General features: G+C 39.6%; 1 protein-coding gene across 6 annotated transcripts in view; it reads left to right on the top strand.

Moving 5' to 3' along the window:
- Nucleotides 1-7,237, top strand: part of CDC123 (cell division cycle 123) — a 60,694-nt gene extending 53,457 nt beyond the window's left edge. For all 6 annotated transcript variants that reach the window (XM_061582249.1, XM_061582246.1, XM_061582250.1 and 3 more), the window contains exons 12-14: nucleotides 1,319-1,447; nucleotides 2,963-3,100; nucleotides 6,997-7,237. In XM_061582249.1, the coding sequence (XP_061438233.1) occupies nucleotides 1,319-1,447; nucleotides 2,963-3,100; nucleotides 6,997-7,029 (300 nt within the window). In that variant the 3' untranslated portion in view covers nucleotides 7,030-7,237. The remainder of the gene's footprint in view (nucleotides 1-1,318; nucleotides 1,448-2,962; nucleotides 3,101-6,996) is intronic.
- Nucleotides 7,238-7,537: the final 300 nt, after the last annotated feature.

Consider the following 7,537-nt stretch of genomic DNA (forward strand, 5'->3'; position numbering starts at 1 on the left):
AAAAATCGATGGATATATTTCTCAAGGAGTGGAAGCCTCTCTCTGACTTTTTGTGGAAAGAATAAAGTAATGTTAATGAGATTTGATGATTAATTAAGATAACTACTGGAGGAAAGTGATTTTGTAATATATTAAGAGACAGGTTTGTTATATATTATAGATCTATAACTGATCTGCGACAAATCGGAAGTCAACATTTTATTTTATTGTATTAGTTATTAATTTGTTTTTGTTTTGTTTTGTTTTGTTTTTTGAAACTTTGAATAAAAATTAATGATAAAAAAAAAAGATAAAGATGGCTGCGGAGGCTTCATCCCCTTAGGGAAACCATGGCTGCCATCTTCGTTAAGGGCAATGGTAGAAGACAGGGGACAGCTAGGTGGGGGGGCTGCGCATGTGCATGCACACGCACACACACCAGGGGCCAGGGCAAGCTGATGCCCAAGGGCCCCAGCATGCCTGGAGCTGGCCCTGCCTGCCTCATAAGCAGGGCATGAAGGCAACAATCCTCTCCCATTGTTTTGTCTTGGCATCTGGTATACAAAGGTATGGTGCCTCTGTAATAGGAGATGCCACTTAGCTCTCATGGCTAATAGCCATCAAATGGTCCAAACCTCCATCAGTCAACCTCCACATATTTCTTTTTAAAAACCATTGTGGTGTGGATTTCTCCCCTCCCTTAGCCAGACTTTCTTCCGCTCCAACAGATCATATAGCCACTCTGTTAGCAAACTGAACTCTGACAAATTTTAATAGAAAACATGTGTGTTCACTAGGGATGAAAAGAACTGTTGATTTCAGTTTCTCATTTTTTCAGTCTTCAGTTCACCACATTTCTGCAACATTTTGTGTATTTTAAAAAAAATCCTCATGAAAATTCTCCAGCATTTTAGTGCAAATTTCTCGTAATAAACACATTTTTGTAGACAGTTGTGGCTACTGTACACATTTTTGTAAGCAATTTCTTACAATGCATTTTATGTGTTATTTTCACTCACGTATCCATTTTTATAAACATTTTTCCCTAACATGCATTTTTGTACACATTGGTTGTCGAGCTGCATTGCAAAATGTGGATAAGTGCGACTGTCAAAGGATGGCCGCGTTTTAGTTCCCTTATTTATTTGATTGATTGATATCCCACCCTTCCTCCCAGCAGGAGCCCAGGAAAGTGCGAATTTGACAGATTCGACTTAAAATGAGAACTGAATCAAATTTCTCGCTCCTCCCTATTGCCCACATGGCATTTTAAAGGCTTTCTTTATGTTGTCTCATATGAGTAGATTTATGTTTTGCCTCTGCCATTTTTCTTCTGCAGGGTAGAGTGTGGTTAATTGATTTTAATCCATTTGGCGAGGTAACAGATTCTCTGCTGTTTACGTGGGAGGAGCTGAGGTCGGGAAGCGGATTGAAAGATGACCAGAGTGAAGGTGCAGCCATGGAGCAGGTAAGGGAGGTGGAAGAGAGGGGGGAACAGAGGGTATGATGATGTAACTGGAAATATAATTAAGCAAGTCTTCATGGCTTCTGTAGGCTTATACGTGCCTGGACATCAGGATTTATTTTGCCTGTTCATACATCCATTGGAGCTATGTTGCCTTGTTGGAACCAAATATATGGACTTCGGTTGAAGTTGTACTACAGAGATAATAAATGCCATAGGGCAAGTCTATTTTCTGCTCATAGGTTTGCTTTTTGAAGTGATTCCCAATGAGAATTGATTACCTGCAAGCATTGCCTGGCAGGACCATTTCGCAGCATTGCCAATTATTCTCTAATGTTTCTTCTGAAACCACCAACTGCAGTATTATTCAGTAATGTAGAGGTGGCTTACTTCTCTTATTATCCAGGGACTGGAAATATATTTGTGATCCAGTGTCTTACTCAGATGTAAGGGTGTCATTTAATGGGCAGATGCACAGCTGAGGCATTACGTACAAAACCTTCATTTGAAAAAAAAATCTTTTCTTTGCAAATGAAACTGATCAAAAATTTTGCCACATCTTGGTTTAAAATTGAGTAGGACTGCTTCAGGCCAAATAAATTAGGCCTTTGATTTTTCTCTCCCACTGCTACATTTTGACCAGCAGGAATTGTGGGGGAATATGTTTCATACATTTCCTTTTTGAACTTCTGGAGTTCTGGGCTGCAGAGCTGGTGGGATACTGGAAGGTGAAAGACAAGATTAGTTTCAAGAAACCCTTCAGAGTGACAACCTTGCTTTCCCAACTTGCTCATAATGCTGAACCTTTAATGCACTTACCAGCCATCCTCCTGCCCACCTCAAGAAACCCATTATAATATAATATCATTCTTCCAGAGTCACCTCAACCCATGAACTTTCTCTTTATACATTTAACAGTGTTTCTTTTCTTAGTGGATGTTTCCTTTATAATATTGGGTTGTCTTTCACAATATAACTGAACTGCCTATATTCCCAGTTTCATTTTATTTTTAATCTTTGAGAGTCAGATACTGAGAGTGCTAATTCCTATTAATAGTTAAAAGCAGTCACTGAAGACGCCTCGGCCAAGACTGGCTCCCTGAGAAATACCACCACCACCACCTGCCTTGCCAAACAAAGGGCAACAGAGGGTGTAGAGGCAATTGTCATTATGGTAATAGAGACTGCCAGCAGGCCACCTGGTGGACAAGTGGCCGTTCAGGAAATACAGTTGTTCAACAGGGCTTTACAGAATCTTCACATTCTTTTCCTCCAGAAATGTTTAACATCTCTGAAATATTTTGAGGCATTTTCCTAACACCATGTGTATTTAAATAAAAATATGTATTAAAAAGCTGTTGATAAAGTGGAACTACCTGAGTGAGTAACTTTTCTTAGTGTGAGCCTTTTAATACTCCAGAATGCATTGTCAGATTGTTTGAAATTTGCTGTGCAAATTAGGTACCCACAATAGCAATCTTAAACTGACATTTCTTGCTTATTGCTTTCCCTTATTAGGACTATCCATCATTCCGTTGTACAAACAGCAACCTTACTGTGCAACCTAGCCCCTATCTCAGCTACAGACTACCCAAAGATTTTGTAGACCTTTCCACTGGGGAAGATGTTCACAAGTTAATTGACCTGCTCAAACTGGTAAGTAAATTTTATAACGGAGGCATATCTTCAGGTTTCTAAGGCAACTGCGTGCAAGCACTTAACGTGTTCAGATTGTAACACAAGCCATTTTACATCTGCATGTGTCATTTGATTTGTCATTACTGTGCCCTTGGTAAGCTGGATGAGTGGATAGACCTCCTTGAAAAGGTTATGTGACGTTTTGTTGGTGGAGGCTGATCTGCTATGGTTATTCAAAGACATAAATTTGCCACATGAAACTCCATGATCAATTGACTAATACATATGTCTGAACTAATCCAAATTGTTCTTTTATTTTTACATTGTATTGGTTCCTGCTGAACTTTTTCTTTTGTCATATATTTGGTACGCCAGTGTGGTGTAGTGGTTAGAGTGTTGGACTAGGACCTGGGAGACCAGGGTTCAAATCATGACTCAGCCATGAAGCTCGCTGGGTGACCTTGGGCCAGTCACTGCCTCTCAGCCTAACCTACCTCACAGGGTTGTTGTGAGGATAAAATAGAGAGGTGGGAGAACCATGTACGCCACCTTGAGCTCCTTAGAGGAAAGGTGGGATATAAATGTAGAAACAAACAAACTCTCTATTTTAATTTAGGTTTCTGCCTTTCCTGGTCCTCTTAATACTAGTTGCTTGGTATAATAAAGGACAGTGTTTTGTGTGGAGAGGAGAATTTTGGCAAGCATAACTTCTCTAGCCCAATTGCTGCAGTGATGTTGGGTTGTCTTGAAACTTTTAATTTTAGTTTGTAATCTAACAGTAGATCCCAAATTCTGTACAGATTTTTTTAATCTCTCCAGCACAGTAATTAACTGTAATTGTGCCATCCAGTGCTTCCATCCTTTCTAAAAACGCAATGATCAGCTGAAACAACATGGGCAAAATTGAGTCGCTATATACCTTCTTTGTGTATAGGAGATATATTTGTTTTACTAGCCCATTTAAATAAAAGGACATATAACTGGAACCCACTGTTCCCCAGCACTGTTGCCGCCAGGAATTGGATGTTTTAAATTCTCTTTAAATTATTAAAGATATTATGGCTACATTCCAGAACAACAATACTAAAGTGGCATACATTCAGGCCTTAAGCTGAAGATTTCTCTCGCAGATCACAATACAAACAACATAGATTTCACCCTAGAGCTGAAGAGTACACAACCTTAGCATGGTGTGCTGTTGCAAAGGCACACTTCTTTAGTTAAGAATGGCCTTGTTAGACAGACTCGGACCCATTGCATCTAGCAGACCGTTTCCAACTGCACCCAGCCCAAGTCTGTGCAAGGTCATAAGCCCAGTTTAAAAGCGAGAGCCCTCCCCTCTTATTTGTCCCCAGCATTGTGTGTGAAGAGGTATATGGCTCACTATAAAGAGATTCTGTTTAGCTACATATTCTAAAAGCTGCTGACAGACTTAACCTCTTTGTATTTGTCCAATCCTTATTTAAAGCTATGTAACCTAATGGTCATTGTTCCATCTTGAGATGGTGGATTCCACAACTATTGCCAGTCTATTTCTTCAGGTAACCCTGCATTCTAGAATTGAGAGAGGGTGAAAAATTTCTCTCTCCTTACATTGTTCATCATGTCGCAAACCTCTAATATGTTCCCTCCCTTATTAGTCTGTCTTCTAAGCTAACCCCCTAACATGCATGTGTGCAAATATACACACCCACATTTCCTGCACCAAGCGGGGGGCTGGACTCGATGGCCTTATAAGCCCCTTCCAACTCTATGATTCTACACACCACCTTTCCTGTGGAGAAAGTGTTCCATCGTCATTTTCATTGCTCTCTTCCAGCTCCTTGTTGAGATAGGTCTTCGATTCTAAACTTATTTAGGGTAGGAGCCGTGCATATGGTTGACATCATATTTGTATACAAATGCGTATTGTGGATTTCTGTCTGGTATAGACTGAGATGCTGAAAATGACATTTCTCCTTCTTTATGGTTCACATGTTTTTCACTAGGAAAGCCTTTGACCTGTTCCCTTCCCCACCAACACCCTCATATAGCACTACCCCCTCTTTTCTGTAAATGGAATTTATATTAAAAGAAGATTTATGCATATAAGTAGAAACCATACTGCCATGTAATCACATTAGAGTCAGGACTATAGTTTTTCCAGAGAACTGTAGATGATTTGAAAGAGGGATCACTGTTTGTGGTGAATACACACATTCTACTTCTGCCTCTTCCAGGGGATATAATATGGGAATATCATTGGATGGTTTTTTGAAAAACCTGCTTAAGATGTCTTTCCAGATGCAAGTTGAAAGGAAATAAATGCATATGTATGCTAAAGGTTCTCTCAGACAATTTTTTCACTTTCAAAAACTACTTCATGTCTCAGTCCTAAGTTCCGACTGGACACACAGTCATTCTGTTTGGTAATGTTTTGCAGCTTGTTCTCAGTAAATCAGGCATATTGATCATGCAGCAGAAAGCATCAGGGTTTTCCCTTAAAATCAATTGCTTGCCTGCCTGCCATTTTAACAAGGTTAATCATATCGCCCCTCAGGCATAAGGAAAGCACTGAATAACTCTTGGGAACGGCACAGATTGAAATCTCATCAACAACATTTCACTGAGTATTTTCCTGTTGTTGTTGACTGCGGGGGTGGGGGGGACTGTAGCTAATCCAAAAGAAATGTGTCCATTCGAAGCATTGTTCCAAAAGAACATCCATTTATTTAATGATGGATTATTATGTACTATGACTTGTATACTTATTAAATCCAGTCTTAATCTAATAACAGGAAGTACCTTCAAGCTTTACAGAAGATCTCTTGGTGGCTGAACAATGTTTAACTAAAAAGCCCCAAATGTATTGGCCTATAGATTCTGAAATCTTTAGGTCCAAAGCTTGCAGAAGTTGCTTATGGAGTTACCCAAGAAGCTGCCATTTTCCCTACCGAGCTTTTTGTAGTGCTTTTGTAAGACTTAAAAAGGACTGGAGCTGGGTTACAACATTATCTTTGTTATTAAAATGAAATGAAAATTGGGACAGGCCATTCTGTTTACCTGCTGGAGTAACCCAACAAGCCCGTTGATGCATTCACAGAACTAAATTGATCTATTCATTATGTCCCAGCAAAATGAATGCTGTGGGGGATGGAGGAGAGAGTACTTACTAAACAGTATATGCATTTAATGATTCATCTGTCAGTTCAGGAAGAAGAAGAGAGTGTTCAATTCAACAGGGAAGAGCTTCAAGTATGCTGTCACTTAACCAGGAAGTCATTTGTCTTCTGTTTCCCTGTAGTTCCCTGCTGTAAAGGAGAGATCCTTGTTTAGTCTTTTTTTAAAAAACGCTTTGACATTGGTGCCTACTAACAATTGATCCCCTCCTTGAATTCTGTAGTATTAGCGTGTATTGGTAATACTAGATTAGGCAACTTTTTTAAAAAAATTACTTATTTAGTTGATTTTAAAATTTAGTGACGTTCAGATACAATCTCTGTTGCTTTAGAGCAGGGGTGGGGAACCTTTTTTCTGTGGAGAGCCATATTTGGGGGGGGCATGGGGACATGCCAGTGGTGGGACAGGATCAGAGGACAGGTATTCCCTCCTTTCTACCATCCCCTTTTTTTCCTTGCCCTTCTTCACTGCCAACATGGGCTGCCAAGGGAAGGACAGATTGCTCCTGCCAAAGGTCTAAACTGAACAATTGCAGAGGGCTTTTCTTCTTTCAGCTCTCATGCCCTCCTGATCTCCCTTGGGGCTCCCTGCACCCACATTAAGTTAGGCCAATGTTTCGCCACATCTGCTTTTACAAGGGTGGCCCCAGAAATACGTTCTATTCTATTTAATGCCTAACTCCTCTAGAAAATAGTTGTAATGTTGAATGCAATTGTCTTTCAAGTACCAGCTCAATTTTTTGTTTTTTTTAACAGAAGAGAAATCAGCAAGATGATGAAGAATCATGAAGGGCAGGATGAAATTGTAACAAGAAATGAGGCCACAGCTTCATGGGGAAAGATCACATTTTTAACACAACCAGCTCAGAGAAAAGCTGCTTTTTAGATTATTCTCACAGACCTGAGATGATTCAGATCTTGTGTGGGCACTTCATCAAATAAATGTTTTTCAGCTGGCTTTCTGATATTACTCAGTGGACAGCTGATCCTCACTTTAGATGTTGGGTCTCCCTTTCTTCCCACGGATACTAAGCCTATATATGTTCCATCTTGCCACAACCCAAGAGAGCTGCTGCTTTTGCTATAGTGTTATTCCCTAAAGCTGTTTATATGATCATTTACAGACTGCTTGTTCATAAATATATACAAGCAGTAACCAAAATACACAAACATGTTAACAAGTGCATAAAATCATCATAAAAACATTAAAAAAACATGTAAAATTCTTTCATTATAAGAGTATCAGCTATAGGCAAAACAAACAGCAGTTCAAATGACAAAAGCCCAATTAAATAGA

This window comes from Rhineura floridana, chromosome 8 (genome assembly GCF_030035675.1).
Source record: "Rhineura floridana isolate rRhiFlo1 chromosome 8, rRhiFlo1.hap2, whole genome shotgun sequence".
In the NCBI taxonomy this organism is placed as follows: domain Eukaryota; kingdom Metazoa; phylum Chordata; class Lepidosauria; order Squamata; family Rhineuridae; genus Rhineura; species Rhineura floridana.